Source organism: Sebastes fasciatus, chromosome 11, assembly GCF_043250625.1.
Source record: "Sebastes fasciatus isolate fSebFas1 chromosome 11, fSebFas1.pri, whole genome shotgun sequence".
Taxonomy (NCBI): Eukaryota; Metazoa; Chordata; class Actinopteri; order Perciformes; family Sebastidae; genus Sebastes; species Sebastes fasciatus.
In genome coordinates, this window is record NC_133805.1 from 9,526,924 (window position 1) to 9,547,576 (window position 20,653).

General features: G+C 40.5%; 3 protein-coding genes across 3 annotated transcripts in view; all 3 read left to right on the forward strand.

Moving 5' to 3' along the window:
* The first annotated feature begins 354 nt into the window (after nt 1-354).
* Nucleotides 355-6,299, forward strand: LOC141776670 (uncharacterized). The gene is made up of 7 exons (XM_074650413.1): nt 355-557; nt 2,096-2,298; nt 2,713-2,805; nt 2,899-2,991; nt 3,120-3,230; nt 3,639-3,771; nt 3,892-6,299. Exons 1-7 carry the CDS (start codon nt 554-556, stop codon nt 5,313-5,315), a joined length of 2,061 nt encoding a protein of 686 aa, XP_074506514.1. The 5' UTR covers nt 355-553; the 3' UTR covers nt 5,316-6,299.
* Nucleotides 6,300-6,514: 215 nt separating this feature from the next.
* On the forward strand, nt 6,515-13,110 carry LOC141776668 (uncharacterized). Its single transcript, XM_074650410.1, has 7 exons — nt 6,515-6,686; nt 7,972-8,174; nt 8,278-8,370; nt 9,105-9,200; nt 9,423-9,533; nt 9,642-9,771; nt 9,880-13,110. Exons 1-7 carry the CDS (start codon nt 6,674-6,676, stop codon nt 11,754-11,756), a joined length of 2,523 nt encoding a protein of 840 aa, XP_074506511.1. The 5' UTR covers nt 6,515-6,673; the 3' UTR covers nt 11,757-13,110.
* Nucleotides 13,111-15,444: 2,334 nt separating this feature from the next.
* The window catches only part of col6a1 (collagen, type VI, alpha 1), a 32,829-nt gene continuing 27,620 nt past the window's right edge, over nt 15,445-20,653 (forward strand). Inside the window, exons 1-4 of the mRNA XM_074650414.1 lie at nt 15,445-15,761; nt 16,662-16,791; nt 17,656-17,856; nt 17,952-18,111. Coding sequence (XP_074506515.1) covers nt 15,677-15,761; nt 16,662-16,791; nt 17,656-17,856; nt 17,952-18,111 — 576 coding nt within the window. The 5' untranslated portion in view covers nt 15,445-15,676. The remainder of the gene's footprint in view (nt 15,762-16,661; nt 16,792-17,655; nt 17,857-17,951; nt 18,112-20,653) is intronic.

Consider the following 20,653-nt stretch of genomic DNA (forward strand, 5'->3'; position numbering starts at 1 on the left):
TTGATTTACTATGTTTTGATGATTTTTTGTGTTCTATTCTTTGCAGTTAAGTTTGATCTCAGGTTTTATATCAGTAAAACACAGATAGAAGGGTAAATGTAGGCTTTAGTAGGGCTATGATTTGCTATGTTTACATGTGCATAGTGTACTTCAATGATTCTCAGAGAGGCTATACACGTGCATATTGTGGCTACATTACAGTATAATTGTGTTACTTATATGTGGTAATTAGTAATTAAGTAAAATTGAATTAATTCGAGTCAGATTTGTTGAAAGAAATTATGAAATGACAGCCTGATTCCTGAAATATTACAGCTGTGTTTGGATACCGGAAGTGAGCTGTTAGCTGACGGTAAAGAAACCGGATGTCAACCGAAATACACAACACGAAGAAGAAGAGTCAGGCGGTGGTGTTCAGCTGAAGCAGCATCGAGGTGCTGGATCAGCTAGAAGCTCGTTTTCACAGCGAGTTACTGCAGGAGGAGAAGATTGTTTTATAACTAAAGCATTCCTCAGGGTCCGTTTGACTGTCGTAGCTCCTCGGGGGAATAAAATGGGTAATGTTTTGCATTTTGCTGCATGTCGGTTTGTTTTGATGTTAGCTTGCATGCTAACAACATTGTTTACGTTTTCATTTTTATTTATTATTGTTGTAGGTCTATGGTAGGACGGTAGTATATATATGTAGTATTAGGGCCACATTGAGGAACAATAAATACATCTGAGATTTCGAGAATAAAGTCATAAGTTTAAGAGAAAACGGTAGTATTATGAAAATAAAGTCATATTATAAATTGTAATTTTACGTGTTATTCTTTTTTTCCGTAAAGTTAGGACTTTATCCTCGTAATATTACGACTTTTTTTCTCGTTAAGTTATGACTTTATCCTCGTAATATTACGACTTTTTTTCTCGTTAAATTAGGACTTTTCTCGTAATATTACGACTTTTTTTCTCGTTATGTTATGACTTTATTCTGGTAATATTACGACTTTTTTTCTTGTAAAGTTAGGACTTTATTCTCGTAATATTACGACTTTTTTTCTCGTTACGTTAGGACTTTATTCTCGTAATACTACGACTTTTTTTCTCGTTAAGTTAGGACGTTATCCTCGTAATACGACTTTTTTTCTCGTTAAGTTAGGACGTTATCCTCGTAATACGACTTTTTTTCTCGTTAAGTTAGGACGTTATCCTCGTAATACGACTTTTTTTCTCGTTAAGTTAGGACGTTATCCTCGTAATACGACTTTTTTTCTCGTTAAGTTAGGACTTTATCCTCGTAATACGACTTTTTTTCTCGTTAAGTTAGGACTTTATCCTCGTAACACTACGACTTTTTTTCTCGTTACGCTAGGACTTTATTCTCGTAATATTACGACTTTTTTTTCGTAAAGTTGTGACTTTTTTCTCATAATATTATGACTTTATTCTGGAAATCTCAGATGTTTTTTCCCTCAATGTGGCCCTAATACTCCGTAGTACATTTGCTCATTTGGCCCTCACTGCATTACACTTATATACTATATACTTAGATTATAAACTGTTACCTTCATCACAATGCTGAAATGTTTTGCGGCTCCAGACAGATTTATTTTATTTTTTTTGCCTAAAGTTGCTCTTGATTGTAAAGGCTGCCGACCCCTGATCTAAACGATACTTTTTGGGGGCACCTAAAGTGCTATTTAGATGAGCTTTGTTTCCTCTTTAAGTTTTACTAACCAAGTAAAAGTCACACTTGAGTTAAACATCAACAGGCTAAGAAAACTGTGACATTCTGTACTCAATAGGTATCCATTAACAATAAAAACTAACTCTATATGTCTTTGCTATTGTCGCACCCTGTGTGGTTTATATGACTGCTGCTTGATCATACAGCAAATATGTGTTCAAAAAGATCACTTTGTTAGTGTGATTGAAGTGTGATTGTATGACAGTTTTCATCACTTCTTCTCCCACTACATCTCTCTGCCAGCAATCAGGAGACTGTACATCAGTGTAGAGATGCTGTATGTTTCTGGTCTGACCGCATGTTTTAGGTGTAATATTCTTAAGCAAGATTAATAATGCTACAGTCTCCTCCTCTCTCTTGCAGAGAGTCCTCTGCCCCTGTCCTCGCTGAGGCTCCTGGTTCCACCTCTGCGGGTGATGACGGCGGTGATGTGGAAGGTGGTTCGTCTGAGGAACATCATGCATTATGGGAAAGTGGAGGAGTTTGTGTCCTTGGTAACTGAAGCCGTCCCTGGCATCTTGACAGACAGACAGATGAGATTGCTCACTCTGGGCTTAAGAGCAAAGGTAAGAGATACAGATGGACTATACATCAACATACTGTTTTATTTCTAGCGATATTAGCTTTAAAAAGTAATGTTTGTATCATGTCAAACTTGGTTTTTATTGCTGATTATCATCTTTCCAGAGGATTATATTTGTTAATATAACTGTTCTTTAGATTAGATTCAGCTTTATTGTCATTGCACACAGTAAGTACCAATGCAATGCAGTTAAGCATCTTACCAGATAAAAAATTATCATGGAAATTCTTAACTTTCTGCATATTCAAACATAAAGGAAAGATGTTGGAGCATCTACATGTAATTTCAGATTTGTAAATAGTACATCGGATTGCAGGTGGATTTTATTGTTTGTAGCTACACGGGGATTCTTGAGATTTCTTAATTATCATTGACTCCTGCTTAATGGCTTTTCCAGATGACGTTACAAATGTTAAGTTCTGAAGAGTCAGAGGATCTCAGAGGTGTTAAAACACGTTTGAACAGCCTCCTGCCATCTAGCTCAAAACAGGTGTGTGATTTTTTTTTTGCAATCATGGATATTAAATATTGTCTTTCTAAGAAGCGTTCTTCTTATTATAGGTGTGTATATTTTACTTCACAGGTTCATCCAGGAAATGAAGCTCTTGAAGCCAACTTTGTCAGGCTTGTTCAAAGACTCCTGGAGGACCCAAAAGGGAGAGAGCACTTCCTCAAGGTTTGTCTCTGCTTTCACCTCATTGTTCGTTTTGACATTAAAAGGAGCAGTTTGTTTGATTTGTCAAATGATACAGTAACATGAGGTTTTACAACAATGCTTTGGGTTGAAATGTTCACACTTCACAGAATGTGTTTCCTGTGGAGTACGGGCCTGACTTTGATACGGCTCTGGAGACACTGGTTTGTGAGTTCTTCACCAGACTGGAAGAGTTGCTGCTCATACCAGACTTTAAGAAGGTAAAGACAACAACGAATGCCATTGAAATTGCTGTTGATGAAACATTTCCAGAGATTGGTTGTTTGGTTCCAGTCCATAGACTGTATATAAAGATGGAAGACATGAAAGCTCCCTAAAAGTGAAGCCAAAACCTCTTGATCGCCCCCTGGTGGCTGGCTGCAGTATAGGTCATAAATCCTGCCCCCTCCATGATAGCTGAGGGGGCAAACTAAAAAAGTCAAAGTACACGTCAAATAGATTTTTCATTTTCTGATCCAAATGACGTCATAATCTCCAGATGACAGCTCCCATGTCTGGGATATTTTGACTTCACTCCTGTACGGTGGGAGGAAGTGGAGACTTGTCGTCCATCTTTATATACAGTCTTATTCCAATCCATCGAAATAATACTTTTGTTTGTTTGATAGACTGCAGTGTGGATCAGTGATACACCCTCTGTGTTAGAGGAGTACATGCAGTGTGTATCCAAAGCAGATAACCTTAAAGTACTGCTCAGAAGCAAGGCCCACCGTGGTAAAATGGCTAAGATGGATACCAATGGTAAGTCAGTCTGCCTGGAATACCAACATAATGGTTTATTGATTACTTTGAAAAGTAACACCCTTAAATGGACTAAATGTAAATGAATAACTCATTTTTTCAATTTCTCTTTCTAAACAGTGCCCTCTCCCTCAGAGCAGCGGCTCTTATCATCATTATCTCTCCCTCTTTCAATGCGAGAAACCAACACCAAAGATGTAGAATCTAACACACAAATATTTCAAAACCAAAGAGAATCTGAGGGGATTTCTCCCCAGGACGCAGGAGATATGGGGATACAGAATGCAAGATGGCCATCTGAGGAGGAATCAAACATTCTGGACAGCAGCAATGCAGAACAAACAACAGGAGGGAAATGTAGTGACAGCGTTCCTGATGTTCACGTTGTGGAGGAGTATGATGACGGAGCTTCAGACACCTGCCGAGCTCCCTCTACATCTACTGAGAGTCCTGTATTGTCCAGCTCCATGATTGGCCCTGTACGGCAGAGAGTTGCACACAAATGCACTCAGTGTGGAAAGTGCTACATTTACCGCTATTTACTCGTGCAGCATCAGAGGCTGCACACTGGAGAAAACCCTTACAAGTGCTCTCAGTGCGGAAAGGCCTTTAGGAGGAGCTCTGACATGTCATCTCACAGGCGGACACAGTGCAAAAAAGCAGCTTATGTTTGCTTCAAATGCGGGAATAGCTTTCAATCAGTGCAGGACAAATTTAGACACAAGTGTGGTCATAGTGTCCAAAAGTTTGACTGTTCTCGATGCGGAAAAAGCTTTAAGACAATGCACTTGCTGGGTAGACATGAGCTAACTCACACCGAGAACACCGAGAACACCAAGAACACCAAGAACACCATGAACCATATCGTCACATGCAGACAGTGTGGAAAAGTGTTCCCCAGTAGGACTGAGCTGAGATTCCACCAGAGGATTCACCCTCCCGATCTGTCCAATCAGTGCAAGCAGTGTGGGAAATGTTTCCGCTCTGTTGCCTGTTTGACAGCCCATGAGTGGCATCACAGGCAACAGAAAACACAGATCTGTGTTGATTGTGGCAAAGCTTTCAAGAACAAACGCTACCTGGATGTTCACATGCGCAGTCACACAGGCGAGAGGCCGTTTCAGTGCACATACTGTGGGAAACGTTTCTCTATGTCAGGAAACCTGATTGTACACACAAGGATCCACACTGGAGAGAAACCGTATGTGTGCTCTGACTGCGGCAAAGGTTTTTATTCAGCTGGCGAGCTGCAGATACACAGACGCACGCACACAGGGGAAAGGCCATACAAGTGCACTGTATGTGGGAAGGGGTTCACCACGGCGAGCACAGTGACGACTCATATGCGCATTCACACCGGAGAGCGCCCTTTCATCTGTTGTATATGTGGGAAAGGTTTTTCATGTGGCGGCGAATTGAAAAGACATACCACAAAGCATACAGGGTTGCGACCCCACGCTTGTCAGCTGTGTGCAAAGACTTACACATGCCTCAGATACCTAAAGAGACACTTGAAAACTCACAGTGTAGTGCAGACTGTCTAATTCCATTCGTAACCATATGCCATTTTTTTCAAATGAATGTTGTATTCATGCAACTAGCCTGTACTGATAGCAGTGGTATATGTTCCATAGCATTCATCCTCTTTTGTAAGGACTATGTTGTATAAATTGTTGTTTTTACTAACTAATTCCTTATCCTGCGTTGTCAGATATGTTCTCATTGTACCCTCTAGGTTACATTTAAGTGTTTTACTTTTGTTCTCTGAAGTCCTAAAACATATATTAAGAGTCTCTAAGAAAACACACAACAAACAATAAATTGCAACTAGACTATGGAAGTACCCTATGTGTTTGCTCCTGACAAAAGGCAGAATTTATACTTGATTCCAACATGAAAGATCTTGCAGTGATCTTACACAATATTATATGTTTGTGATATCTAAACATAATAATAATAAATTAGACAACTGAAAGTAATACGTCGCTCCAATGCAAATTCTGAAAATATAACAAAACCTGTTACCTTAAAGGACCCATATCATGCTAATTTTCAAAAATTATCAAAAATAATAAAAAATTTCAAAATTGTATTTGGTGTTTCTGCTAGAATATGTTAACGTGCTGTAATGTTAAAAAAAACATTATTTTCCTCATACTGTCTGCCTGAATATACCTGTATTTACCCTCTGTCTGAAACGCTACGTTTTAGTGCAATTCAACGGAATTGCGTTGCTAGGCAACAGCTTCGGTCCATATGTACTTCCTGTCAGCTGATGTTATTCACATACACTGCAACCAGGTATAAACTGGGACACATTTGTAATGTTTATGTTTAAAACCGTGTAATGGTCTATATATTGTATATTTGTGACATCACAAATGGACAGAAATCCTGACAGCTTGTTTCAAATGCACAGTTTCTTAATACAGGTTGTGTGTATTGCCCTGTGGATTGAGTGTTTCGATACTTTCACAGTATTTATATAGGACTTAATCATGCTTTATAATAAAAAAACATGAAAGTGTCACTTTTTTATAATATGGGACCTTTAAAATTACACAAAACATGAAGGGGTACAAGAAAACACACAGTTTATCAAGTTGAAATATAATTTTAGAGATTTATTCATTGGAGTGCCCGGAGAGGGCGGTGCTTCGCATTTTTAACAGTAGGGGTGAATTAGAATCTCCTTCTCCGGGCTGCCCCCGTGAGGCAAAACGAACCACCACGCTGTTACAAACCGACACCGACCAACGCTCCCCCAGAATGAACAACGTTGTTTCAGGAAGAAGTTGGCGCCTGAAGCCCCGGTTAGCTATGCGGTTAGCTATGCGGTTAGCTAGCAATGCTAACCCAAAGTATGAAAGATAGTCCCGTGTATTGTTAAAGAATTCCCAAAATGAACGACACGGGTATGTATGAGCTTGTGAAGCTCGGAAAAACTGTATATTTATCGCTTATGCCGTTAAAGTGAAGGATTAGCCGCGGCTCGACAGGCCTCGACTAATCCCTGGAACAGGGTCTGTTTCTCCCCGTTAGACGCCGGTTGGTACCGGGTTAAAGCGGCCTGCTGGCTAGCATGGGACCGTTAGCTAACCTTTTGCTTGAGCACAAACTGTATAAAATGTTTTAAATACGTTTTTATGCGGTCGAATATGTTTTGATGTATTAAACGGAACCAAACAAGTTGGGTTTTTCTGGCTGATAGTTGGCTCAATTTGAAATAAAGTGGCTAACGTTATGCTAACAGCTAGCCTAATGCTAACAGCTAGCTTAATGCTAACAGCCAGCCTAATGCTAACAGCCAGCCTAATGCTAACAGCTAGCTGTTTGCGATTTTTTTTTTTTTTTTCGGACTTTTTTTTTATTAACAAATTCAAATTCAAATCACTTTATTTGTCCCAGAGGGGATATTGTAGAGGCTCGTAGAGTAGTACAATTAACAACACAAAACAGGAAATTTGAAACATCTTGAAAGTTAAAAAAAAAAAAAATGATACTAATATAGTACTAATACTAATAAAATACTTAAAATAGTGCAGTATACACAGTACACGGTACATATGGATGTAAAAAACTTCTAAAATCTATGTAGAAAGCTTTAGAATTGTAAACACTAGGACTGTGTATTAGCAATAATCTGGCAATACGATACGTATCGTGATACAGGGGTTACGATTCAATATATTGTGGTACTGTAAGCAAGGCAATATATTGTGATTTTTAAAAAAATCTAATTTTAGGAAAACGGTCATGGTATAAAAACACACCACCATATGCATAAAATTTGAGTAAAGTTTAAAAAAAAATGTATTCAATCAGAATAGTAGGATTTGCATTTCTCTTTGCAAATAAAATAAAGTATTGACTGAGTTAATCTTTGCTTGTAAACTATTAATTAGAAATCAATACAGGGTTTTTGAGAATCGATACAGTATCACTTAACATAATATTGCAATACTTGAGATTTTCCATATTTTCTTCCACCCCTAGTAAACACTGAGTCAGTGGAAATAGACAGTAGAAATATGGCTCATGAATGATTATTTGCATATAACATTAAATCCAATCTTTCATCATCTTCATCGTTAAAACATATTTAACACAAGAAGTGACCTCTGGGCATATGGAACAGCAGCTACAGTGTACCATCTTGCTTTTTTAAGTTTTTGACCCCAATCTAATTTCTTTTTGAAGAATTCAGCGTCCCTCTGTCCTCGCTGGCACTGCTGGTCCCACCACTTCGGTTGATGTCAGCAGTGATGTGGGAAGTGGTACGCCAGCGGAACATAAAACATTATGGGAAACTGGAGGAGTTTGTGTCCATGGTAACAGATGCAGTCCCTGAACTGATGAGTAAAAGAGAAGGGAGACTGCTCTCGCTGGGCCTGAGGGCAAGGGTAAGTGTTTATCCATCATGTATATTAATGAGAACCATCAAATAAGAGACTCAAGAAAGGGGTATAAAGGAAACATTAAAATCATGAATTACATTTCCTCTAGACAACTCTTGAGCTGCTGCGTTCTGAACACCCTGAAGATCTCAAGGCTGTTGAGAGCCATCTCAACCGGATCCGATCTTCTTGCATTGAGGAGGTAAGTGCTTTTATTGATTGGTTTGTAGAACTGAAATTATTATATTTAACTTTTATATAATTAGGAAGTCACATTAAGATTAAAACCTCTTTTACAAGTAGCCTTTCAATCATTATATTTCAGTGTTGTGATGTTCCCCATCTTCATTGTCATTGCCATACAGACATAACAGTTCTGCTGCCATTTTTGGCAGTTATTTTGAATTTAGGACAGGGTCTATGCCCGCCTAATTTAGGATTCCTAACTTGGGTAATCCCTGAGTTAGGACGGTTCTGTAATAACTAACTTCCTATCCTAAAATAAGATAGGATCTTTTTCCTTAAATGCAGTTAGGAAGCGTGTTTCTGTAATACTAAAAGTCCTAAATGTCCGAACATTTGAGTCTTTATGTGGGATGGTCATCATATATGGGTCAACTTTGAGAGCCCCTGTCTCCTGAATGGTTGGCCATTCTGATTAATCAAACACTCTCTCACGTAGGTTAACATATAGGAAAAAATGTGTTCAAATCGAAAGGGGTGAGGTCAGAAAGTGATTGATTTCTAATGGAATGCCCTAAAACAAAATTATGTGCATTTTTCACCATTTTCTGACATTTTTGATTAAACAAGAAAATAATCAAGATTACTCAGTAATGAAAATAACTTCCACCCTAATTGTTTGTTTCGTATTTTTTCACATTTAATTTGCCTATAATCATCTATCTGACTGCAGCGTTTTGTTTTGTAACCCAGACCAATGATCCTGTAATTGAGGCACCAGAGGCAAACTTTATGAAGCTGGTGCAAGGCCTCATTGAAGACACTGATGGCAGAGAACACTTCCTCAAGGTACAATTTAATTTATTTTAATTAACTCATTTATTTATTTCACTTATATGGTGCTGTAAATAACACAATCTGCCAAATTTTGTGAATAAATCCATTTGTTTATCACAATTTTACTTAACAAAATGTGAGGAATTAAATGTAGATATTTCCTGTCATATCATAAAGGATGTTGCCATGTGCTGAAGGTGTCTGGTTGTTTTTTGTTTTTTTTCCATCTGACAGAATGTGTTTCCAGTGGAGTATGGCCCTGACTTCGACACAGCACTGGAGACGCTGGTTTGTGAATTCTTCACCAGACTGGAGGAGCTGCTGCCAATACCAGATTTCAAACAGGTGCAAAGAGGATTTCTGAAAGATTAGAAAAAATAAAGTCAATAAATTAGGAGACCGTTCAACTTGAAATTCAAAATGTGTCTTTATTTGTGCCTCTCTTGTTTATAGACTGCATCCTGGATCAGTGCTGCCCCATCTGTTCTAGAGGAGTACATGCAGTGTGTCTCAAATGGAGATGACCTTAAATTTCTTCTCCAAAGCAAACAGTGCCATGGGAAATTGGCTAAGAGTAGCATTGGTATGTACACAATTTACATTTTCTATAAACTAGCATTATATAGCATATTAGATGAAGAAGAGGGAGACCGATGTGTTAACACTTTTTCTCCTCATACTTTCCCTGCAGCTCCGTTTCAGTCAGATGATCTTCTCATTCCCTCTCTGTCTCTCCCTCCATCTCTGGAAGTGGCCATCGCCTCCCACCCGAGTGCTTGCGACGATGAAAACAACGACGTTCCTCAGATTGTCATGTTCGACGAAGAGCTGTCTACAAACCCTTCCACCTCGACTGACTTTCCCGAATCGCCAAAAAGGGCCGATATGTCATCATCTCCTCGCAGGAGACAGCAGTCAGGGCTGCATAAATGCCCCGAGTGTGACAAATGCTTCAAGCATCACTCCGTCCTCATCGAACACCAGAGAGTCCACAGTGGGCTGCAGCCTTACAACTGCTCCGAGTGCGGGAGGGCTTTCAGGACCGCCACCCTGCTAGCCGGCCACAGGTTACGGAAATGCAAAAATGCCGCATACCTGTGCATTAAATGTGGGAACAGTTTCCCGACGTCACTGGACAAATTCAGGCACCACTGCCCAAAACGGGGCCGTAACTACAATTGCGGGCACTGCGGCAAGAGTTTTCAAAAGTCCAGCAGCTTAAAAGAACACCTGCTAACTCATGTCCAAAGCCGCCTTTTCAAGTGCAGTCATTGTGGGGTAGGTTTTTCAGGAATTGGTGACCTGAAGTATCACCAGCAGGTAGATCATGATAAGCCTTATCAGTGTAAGCAATGCGGCAAGAGCTTTATCTCCTCCAAGTGTCTGACCAAACATCAGCAACGACACGAAGAGGTCGGTGAAATGGAGACCGCTAAATTAATGAGTAGGGGTAAACACAGGAAGAGCGGTTCTGCACATCGGACTTCCTCTTCATCTATGTCCTCCAGGAAAACGTCGGTCAAAGCCGTCTACCCACGAGGACGAGTCACGCACAATTGTCCACTGTGTGGAAGGAGCTTCAAGTATCGTTTTGAGTTTCTCGAGCACCAGAGGTTCCACACCGCGGTGAAGCCATACAAATGCTCTCAGTGTGGCAAAGCCTTCCGCACAGAGGCTCACCTCTCCAGGCACAGGAAGAGAAAGTGTAAAAACGCTTCCCACATTTGCACAAAGTGCGGGTGTCAGTTCAGGTCTCTGCACGAGCGGGTCAGGCATCAGTGCGTCCAGCTGCTGACAAAATACGAGTGTTCTCACTGCGGAAAGACCTTCAAGATGGCTCACCTGCTGAGGAATCATCAGATGAGTGAACACCAGCTCCCCTACAGCCCCAACCACCGCTTCAGGTGCAGATACTGTGATGAGACTTTCCCTGGCATCAGCGAGCTGAAGTACCATCAGAGAGTTGACCACGAAAAACCCTACCAGTGTCAGGAATGCGGCAAGTGTTTCCTGTCTGAAAAATGCCTGGCCAACCACGAGCTGCGCCACAACGACGACAGGCCAGAGAGCTGCCTCGTCTGCGGCCGCGGCTTCAGGAACCGCTACGACCTGAAGCAGCACATGCGCACTCACACAGGAGAGCGGCCTTACCAGTGCACTCACTGTTCACAGTGTTTCTCTACGGCGGGAGGACTGAGGAGCCACACCAGGGTTCACACCGGCGAGAAGCCGCACGTTTGCCCAGATTGCGGCAAGGCTTTCTCCCAGATGGGCGCAATGCGCACCCACCGGCTCACCCACACGGGAGAAAGGCCGTTCAAGTGCACAGTGTGCGGCAAAGGTTTCACAATGGCGCACAAGGTGACCGTTCACATGCGCGTGCACACGGGAGAGCGGCCATATGTGTGCACCCAGTGTGGGAAAGCCTTCTCAGATGGAAGCGTGCTGAAGCAGCACATGCTGAACCACTCGGGGGTGAGACCGTACCACTGCCAGATCTGTCCCAAGACCTACACCTGTCTGAACCACCTGAGGAGGCACCTGAAGAGCCACTCTAATATGAACTGAGTCAGGCTTGAAGGCAAACTGGAGCAGAACATTTTACACATACACACACTGCATTTGGCAGTTACGCTACTACAATTACAACGGACCAACTAAACCAAGCAATACATGAAGGAGTATAGAATGATGCTGTACAGTTGCTGTTGAGATTGAGAGGAAAAGTGTCCAATGTAAAGTAAAATGTATCGTCAAGGACTATTTGAACATTCAAAGGAAAAGTTTAACATTTTGGGAAATGCACTTATTCGCTTTGTTGCTCATAAGTGCAAGAATGTAAATAAGTGTATTTTACAAATTGTCAAACCATTTCTTTAGCAGCACAAGCTTGTTCTCTTCCCTCGTTACCCACCAGCCTATAAGGAATGGGAATTGCAGAGCGTTCTGGGGCGCAGCGCCATTTTTGGAGGGTAGCGTACGGAGCTTATCTGACACTGGTCTATTCATCTGTCAATCGTTCATCATCAGAAATGTATAAAGTACGTGCAAAAGACAAATATCCATATAAAGAGAAGCTGACAGAGGCAAAGGGGCGATATATTACAAAATTGTAGTTAGATTATGATATGGATCCTTACGAACTAGGAGGATCTTGACAGCTTGCACCCATTACAGTCACTGATGTGTTTTGGCGTCAGTGAACATCTGCCAGCAGTTCAAAATATGCTAATCTTTTGAGGCCGAGAACTAATTTACAAACAAGTAGGTATATGACATTAACATCTACAAGCCAAATGCCAACTACACAATCATCCAGACAAAGATAAGCTAGCTTGTTATGCCAACTGAATGCTAAGAAAACATCGGCTAATACTGTATATTTAATCTAACGGTATCTTACAAAATAAAACCCATAACGTTAGCCTACCTTCGTGTCTGACTGTATACTATATATACTACATTTCGGCTTTTGAAACGTATTCACTGTGCAGTGTTTAGTGTTATCTTTTGACAGCCAGCGGATAGCACGCTTACCGTTATCCTCCAAAAATGTCCGACTTGCCGTCAGTGACGTGACAATCCCATTCCTTGAGCTTTTTTTTTTCTCTTCTTACATCAGTTTCTTATGCATGAACATGTTTGGATGTTATTCCTGATATCATTGGGGTGAGATACTGGATGTTCAGAAGCTGTGATATTGGTGAGAATATATTTTTGGAAAGGCCTCAATAATGGTGATAGAAATTGAAATTTTGGCTCTCTGTAAATATGCTGAAAGACAAATATTGTGAGAGCGCAAAGTTAAAATGACGACGCCATTTATTTCCACATGACATGAACTTTATTCCTGTAGGCCTTTTATATCCCCCATTATGGTTTTCAAATTTTGTGAATTTCAAATTAAATTACCTTGGTTATACCTTGTGCATTTTGATTTCATTTATCTAACAGAGGAAAACATCTGTAAGAAAACAGTATTGGAAGTTACATTTGCTATTAGAATAATATAATGTTTCACTAGATGGCAGTAGATGACCAGTAACCATTTCCCCCCCATTTGCTCTTCATGCATTATCAGGCAGTGGTGGCCATTGATGACCATACTGTAGGTATTAAAATGAATAATAAAATTACTCAGGTATTATCTGTTTTGCTGCCAACTGGTGCAACTGGAGACGATTCAAAAGATGTCCGAGGAGACTAGAGATTGACGAGCACTAATGCAGCGGAAGCTGGTCTGGCCCATTTCCTGTCATTAACATCATTTGGCGTGGTTCGGAATCTTGATTAGTCTGCAATTTCCTCTTGTTTTGACCGGCGCCTCGCAGTATCTAAAGTGGATTAAACCATGACAGAGAGAATTCCTCACGCTATGTTGTGTCTGCATGGTGCCACTTGAGTCCAGTTTAGCAAACAGAACAGCTTGATCTGGACCACCACTGTTCCCAGTACCTTGTAACCTTAATCTCTTCCATCTGTGCTCTGACTTTCATGTTTTCGCTGGAAGACGGAAGCTGTTTTTAAAAAAAAAATTTGCATCCTCAATTTCCCCGTTGTTCCATGCTCATGTTTCATCTCATCTGCGGTCACTTATGCATAGTAGTTTTTGAATCATATTCTCTAAAACAAACTAAAATCATCACCATTCACAATGGAGATCAACCACAAAGATGAATGTTAAATGTTGCAAGATGTTAAAAAAACCCACAAATTGTTGTCAGGCTGGAGACACTGGTTGTACTCAGCACAGTTCCTTCTTTCTCTTTGACTAACAGAAATGCTACTAATCTTCTACGCCGAACATTGAGATCCTGCGGAAAACTCCGAGCTACATCCTGTCAACCAACCGGCCTGTACCCAAGAAGACATTATGCAGAGCCTCTCAGCTTTAGGAAGTATGTGTGTTCTTTTCTCTACATGTAGTGGAGCTTTATCTTGACCTTTTTTGAGGACATACTCCATTTTTGTTTCCTCAGGGTGAGAGATAATAGCTCCCTAATGAGGTCGTTCAGTGATCTCAATCCCACCTGCCAGTTTCAGGACTGTAAAAAAAAAAAGGCCCCCAAAAAAATGTGCCTCCCTTTGAACAATATCTCCAGTGTAATGAAAACTGAAAACACTTTTGCAATAAATGCTTGACTAATGAATTCCTCAAGAATTTTTATAGGGTAATGTATTCCTGATGAAGGCTGGTATTGACACATCTCTAAATGCATGCATCACAATTCATACCCCCCCCCAACCCCTCCAAACAGCTGCCAGAAATCCAACAGATTTACTATGAGAGCTTGCTAATAAACACAGATCATTACCAGATGTCCCCCCCCTCTCTCCTCATCCCTCCTTCTTTCCTTTCCTTCCCTCCCTACTTCTCCACACAACCTTTTCTCCCTGAAACAGTGATCTCAGTGGAAAAAGTGAGTCCAGGCCAGACCTTTCCTGCAGTCCCACAGTTTGAACACATACACACACACACACACACACACACATACTCGTACATCCACAGCAACCATGCAACATCCACCCCCACCAACACCTTGCCAAATGGACACTCAACGCCCACAAAGTGCCTCCCTGCGCCCCGAAACTCTTTCCAGAGTCCTCTCCAAGATGTGCCCAAAAGGAGCACTAGATGGCACTGTGTCTCTTCCTGCTTCCCAGGAAAAATTAGTAAAAAAAAAAAAACACCCACTCCTCCTCCTCCTCCTCCTTTTACTTTTATGTTCAGGTCAGGTCTGGACGCCGAAGTGAACCAGATGTAGTCAAACCCCACCCACCCCCTTCTTCCACAGAAAAGTCTTTTTTTACAGAAAGAGAATACAAAATGCTTCTAAGATGTGTCAGCTGCTTTTCATTAAGTTTTGATGAAATCACTGCAGTGTGCATCTATTCATGGTTGCATTTCTTGCACATGGTCATATATTAGATCTCATATGAGTGCAAAAGGAAAGCTGCAAAGATTTCCTCCTTATACTTGTTCTGAAATCATTAAAAACATTATCAAGATCAGTTCCTACATGCACGCCCTTTTCCTGCAAAAGAAAAAAAAAATCACAATCTGTGCGTATTGGAGCCTCCCTACACAGTCCGCAGTCTGTATTGTTTATTCCTGTGTATGTATCCACATCCCTGTGGACCCTTTTAAGGAAGCAGGCATATCTGGGATTTTGTGTAAACTTTCGGCCCCGTGCGCGTTCTGGTCTATCCCCCACTCATCGTTACCAGAGAAAGCGCGTGAACTCTTTTATCCCCCTCCTTCCTCTCCTCCTCCTCCTCCTCCTCCTCCTCTCCGTGCGCTCTGGTCCTCCTCTGCGCGCTCTGTGTCTTCTCCTCGGACAAACTGCGGCGGAGCGCTGGATCACCAAAAGTTTGCCGAATCTGTTTAGAGGGAACCGGGTTTGGGGTCCGGAGTGGTTCGGTGTTTGTTTGTTTTTCTGGGGATTGAGGTGTTGTGTTGTTTTTTGTAGTTTTTTTGCTGTTTAACCATGGAGACTCTCCGTGGTCTCCTCGCACTGCTGTGCGTTTTCCTGGCTGGAGCGCAAACGCAGGACCAACAAAACAAGTTTGGGGGTAAGTTTTGCTGACAAATATGATGTGCTATCCAAAAAAATACTCTTAGTATCTGTTGTTTATTGCGTTATGTTGTATGCAAAGAGGTTTGAATGTCATATGCTGAAGTGATGTTTGCTGCCAGAGCTAATCCAGATGTTCATTGGCTTTGGGTTACACACTGCCCCCAAGTCTGAGAAGCCTTACAAATCAGCAGATGCACTAACGACTGAAAGCAAGATCAGAGTATAGCCTAATACCACCATTAATAGGCAGGCCCTTGTTTGGTCTCACGGTTGTTTTAATGGGCTTGAATAGTAAGAGTTAGGGTGTAATGCAGACTGAGATCTAGCAGTGCTGTGGATGCCAAAGTGATAAATATGGACAAGAACCAAAGGTGATGTCACCTCAGGCCTGCTTCCCCCTGCAGTACAGGTGTGTACCCTGCAGTACAGGTGTGTATGCTGACAGCCATGTTATGGATGCATGCAGTCAGTACAGGCCTGCGCCCGTCTACCTGTATAAAGGTCAGGTCAGATCAGGTAGATCGGCCCCCATGACGCCTCCAAGCAGCATCATGCTATGGCTTAATGTAGGCCTCTATAGTGCTGCAGTAGTGATACCTGTGCTGACATTACTTGAATTGATGGGTTGCTGATTGATCGTTAATGCATTTTGGATTTAACGGTTCATAAACACTTTGTTAGTTTTATGGTTGTTGAATGCTCGTGTCTGGATGGTAACCCTAGATTTTGGGGAAACTTGGCGAAAACTCTCGCGAGACTCGCTGCCCGACGACATATCCTTACCTCAATCATTACCATCCAGACAGACACAACCTTGTTCAATGGATGATATTCGCTGACCGCCATCTTTGTTTGTTTGTTTGTTTGTTTGTTTGTTTGTTTGTTTTGTGAGCAGATTGTCCAGTTGACCTTTTCTTTGTACTGGATACATCTGAGAGTGTCGCCCTCAGAAAGAAACCTCCCAACTTTTATATCGACCAGATCAAAACCTTCACCTATAACTTCATAGATGAACTCAAGGAAATGTAAGCCACACACACACACACACACGCACACACACACACACACACTCACTCACACTCACTCACACTCACGGCAGCGATGGAAGAAGAATTCAAATCCTTTACTTATAAAAGTAGCATTAGCATGGTAGAAAGAAGTCCTGCATTCAAAATCTGGAAGAGTAACGTAACATCCCCCAGTGGTTTAACTTCTCACCTTGCTGCAGTGATGCACAGGTGTACTCTGGGACACCGTGACATCACCACACCCAACCACGCCCATCACTGATTGAAACCTTCAACCACAGAGGGCAGTGTAACACTGTTTTTCAGCCTGGTGTTACGTTACTCTTTAAGTAAAAGCACAGAAATACTATGCGCAAAATTGTTATAGTATCAAAGGTAAAATCGTTTTTGCTATACAGCAGAATTGCCCCCGTCAGTGTCATATATATTATTTAACTACTTTATATACTGATGGTTAGTTTAATCTATACTGATGCATCACATTTTATTCGGTCATCACAGGTTTTGTATGTAAATTCGGAATCTGCAAAGTGACTATTAACTGAAGTCGTCTGATAGCTCTGTAATATAGAGAGCTACAGGAATGAGTCCTAAAATCCGGAGATGAGTTAGCATTTTAACACTTCCGGTTCCTTCATCTGGAAGTCGATGAATGGGTTTTTAGTTGGATGCCTGAAATAAGGTCTGTGGTTGAGACAAGCTCAAGAGATTTTAACGTTTTGTTCTACTATATATAAAATACATTAATATATATCCCACTCGTGAAGTTTGAAGCCTTTACGTGTCTTTAAAAAGTTGGTTGCTAACAAGTGGCTAAGTGAGAAGTTGACTTGATTTGTTGTCACCTCTGTTTTTATCCAGGCGCCACCGATGTGATCGCACCCTGACGTGGAACTCAGGAGCGCTGCACTACAGTGACGATATCAAACTCGTACGACCGCTGAGTGCCCTGAGGACTGATCGCCAGGCCCTGAAGGATGACATCAGGGGCATCGAATACATCGGCAAGGGCACATACACCGACTGTGCCATCAAGAAGGGCCTTGCTGAGCTGCTCATCGGGTAATAACAACACACACACAAACACGCATGCAATTCAGAAGATTAAGTAATAAGAAGAGTGATGTCATTGTGTGTGTTTGTCTGCCTGAATGCAGGGGCTCCCACTACCATGATAACAAGTACATCGTGGTAGTGACTGATGGCCACCCTATTACTGGTTACAAAGAGCCGTGTGGAGGCGTGCAGGAGGCTGCTAATGAAGCCAAACAACATGGAGTCAAAGTGTTCGCTGTCGCCATCTCACCTGACCAGGAGGTAAACACACACACACATTTGTACTTGTATACGGGTGAGGATCCTCATCAGCATAATTCCCCAGTCCCTAACCCAAACTTTAATCACCGCAACTAAATGCGTAACCCCAATCCTTAACCCCAAACATATCAAAATAAAGGTAAAAAGCCCTGAAAATCCATTTTCCTAGTCAGCTTCTTAACACGAGTAATGGTGTCCTGCATGAACACACTGCTTTCACACAGAACACCTTTAACCTTAAACTATATCCAACCTTAACCCTAAAACCGAGTCTTAACCTTCAAACAGACCGGCCGTGTTGTCGTTAAAGGGAAATGAAGTGAAATTAAGTGGGTTGAAGGTTAAGTAAAGTGAAGTAAAGTAAAATTAGTTGAAAGTGAAGTAGGTTGAAAGTGAAGTGAAGTAAAGTAAAATGAGTTGAAAGTGAAGTAAAGTGAAGTGGGTTGAAAGTTAAGTAAAGTGAAGTAAAGTAAAATTAGTTGAAAGTGAAGTGGGTTGAAAGTGAAGTGAAGTAAAGTGAGTTGAAAGTTAAGTAAAGTGAAGTGGGTTGAAGGTGAAGTAAAGTAAAATGAGTTGAAAGTGAAATAAAGTGAAGTGGGTTGAAAGTTAAGTAAGTTGAAGTGGGTTGAAAGTAAAGTAAAGTGAGTTGAAAGTTAAGTAAAGTGAAGTGGGTTGAAGGTGAAGTAAATTAAAGTAAGTCGTGAAGTGGGTCGAAAGTGAAGTAAAGTAAAGTGAGTTGAAAGTGAAGTAAAGTGAAGTGGGTTGAAGGTGAAGTAAATTAAAGTAAGTTGTGAAGTGGGTCGAAAGTGAAGTGGGTTGAAAGTTAAGTAAGTTGAAGTGGGTTGAAATTGAAGTAAAGTAAAGTGAGTTGAAAGTTAAGTAAAGTGAAGTGGGTTGAAAGTGAAGTAAAGTAAAGTGAGTTGAAAGTTAAGTAAAGTGAAGTGGGTTGAAAGTTAAGTAAAGTAAAGTGAGTTGAAAGTTAAGTAAATTGAAGTGGGTTGAAAGTGAAGTAAAGTAAAGTGAGTTGAAAGTAAAGCGAGTTGAAGTGGGTTGAAAGTGAAGTAAAGTGAGTTGAAGTGGGTTGAAAGTGAAGTAAAGTAAAGTGAGTTGAAAGTTAAGTAAATTAAAAAAAATTAAGTGGGTTGAAGGTTAAGTAAAGTGAAGTAAAGTAAAATTAGTTGAAAGTGAAGTAGGTTGAAAGTGAAGTGAAGTAAAGTAAAATGAGTTGAAAGTGAAGTAAAGTGAAGTGGGTTGAAAGTTAAGTAAAGTGAAGTAAAGTAAAATTAGTTGAAAGTGAAGTGGGTTGAAAGTGAAGTGGGTTGAAAGTGAAGTGAAGTAAAGTGAGTTGAAAGTTAAGTAAAGTGAAGTGGGTTGAAGGTGAAGTAAAGTAAAATGAGTTGAAAGTGAAGTAAAGTGAAGTGGGTTGAAAGTTAAGTAAGTTGAAGTGGGTTGAAAGTAAAGTAAAGTGAGTTGAAAGTTAAGTAAAGTGAAGTGGGTTGAAGGTGAAGTAAATTAAAGTAAGTTGTGAAGTGGGTCGAAAGTGAAGTAAAGTAAAGTGAGTTGAAAGTGAAGTAAGGTGAAGTGGGTTGAAGGTGAAGTAAATTAAAGTAAGTTGTGAAGTGGGTCGAAAGTGAAGTGGGTTGAAAGTTAAGTAAGTTGAAGTGGGTTGAAATTGAAGTAAAGTAAAGTGAGTTGAAAGTTAAGTAAAGTGAAGTGGGTTGAAAGTGAAGTAAAGTAAAGTGAGTTGAAAGTTAAGTAAAGTGAAGTGGGTTGAAAGTTAAGTAAATTGAAGTGGGTTGAAAGTGAAGTAAAGTGAGTTGAAAGTTAAGTGAAGTAAAGTAAAATGAGTTGAAAGTGAAGTGGGTTGAAAGTGAAGTAAAGTAAAGTGAGTTGAAGTGGGTTGAAAGTGAAGTAAAGTAAAGTGAGTTGAAAGTTAAGTAAATTAAAGTGGGTTGAAAGTGAAGTAAAGTGAGTCAAAAGTTAAGTGAAGTAAAGTGAGTTGAAAGTTAAGTAAATTGAAGTGGGTTGAAAGTGAAGTAAAGTGAGTTGAAAGTTAAGTGAAGTAAAGTAAAATGAGTTGAAAGTGAAGTGGGTTGAAAGTGAAGTAAATTAAAGTAAGTTGTAAAGTGAAGTGGGTTGGAAAGTGAAGTAAAGTGAGTTGAAAGTTAAGTAAGTTGAAGTGGGTTGAAAGTAAAGTAAAGTTAGTTGAAAGTAAAGTGAAGTGGGTTGAAAGTGAAATAAAGTAAAGTGAGTTTAAAGTGAAGTGGGTTGAAAGTGAAGTGGGTTGGAAAGTGAAGTAAAGTAAAGTGAGTTGAAAGTTAAGTAAGTTGAAGTGAGTTGAAAGTTAAGTAAGTTGAAGTGGGTTGAAAGTGAAGTAAAGTAAAATAAAGTGAGTTGAAGGTAAGGTGAAGTGAAGTAGGTTGAAAGTAAAGTGAAGTTGACTGAAGGCAAACTAATGTAAATTAAAATGACTTGAAGGTAAAGTAAAATAAAGTTAGTTGACAGTAAAGGTAAAGAAAAGTAAAATAAAATGAGTTGAAAG